At 58.8% G+C, this 308-nt stretch overlaps 1 protein-coding gene across 1 annotated transcript in view; it reads right to left on the bottom strand.

Annotated features, from left to right (window-relative positions):
* Positions 1–149: 149 nt before the first annotated feature.
* Positions 150–308, bottom strand: part of EMH_0032610 (patatin-like phospholipase domain-containing protein, putative) — a gene marked incomplete at both ends in the record, with an annotated part of 2,481 nt that continues 2,322 nt past the window's right edge. The window contains one exon of the mRNA XM_013494652.1: positions 150–308. Within this exon, the coding sequence (XP_013350106.1) occupies positions 150–308 (159 nt within the window).

Here is a 308-nt window from a genome sequence, read left to right as displayed (position 1 = left end):
AGTTTACATACGGCCGCTTATCCATACACACAGAAGGAAAAGAAGAAACTGCTGCAGCAGCAGCAGCAGGAGAAGAAGCAGCAGCAGCAGCAGCAGCAGAAGAAGATGCAGCAGTACCCGTCAGCAGAGAGGGGGGGCGCCCAGCTATACTAGTGGGTACGTTTAGGGGGGCCCCCTCCTGAGAGGAGGAAGGGGGCCCCCCAGTTGCTGCTGCATCGAGCTGGGTTGAGCAGCAAGAGATGACCTGCTGCAGCGCAGCACGCAGCAGCAAAAACTGCTGCAGCAGCGGCACCATCACCTTCTCCTGG

Source organism: Eimeria mitis, genomic scaffold, assembly GCF_000499745.2.
Source record: "Eimeria mitis Houghton genomic scaffold, Emh_scaff1239, whole genome shotgun sequence".
Lineage (NCBI taxonomy): Eukaryota > Apicomplexa > Conoidasida > Eucoccidiorida > Eimeriidae > Eimeria > Eimeria mitis.
Note: the sequence above shows the minus strand (reverse complement) of the source record. Positions and strands in the feature narration are given on the sequence as shown.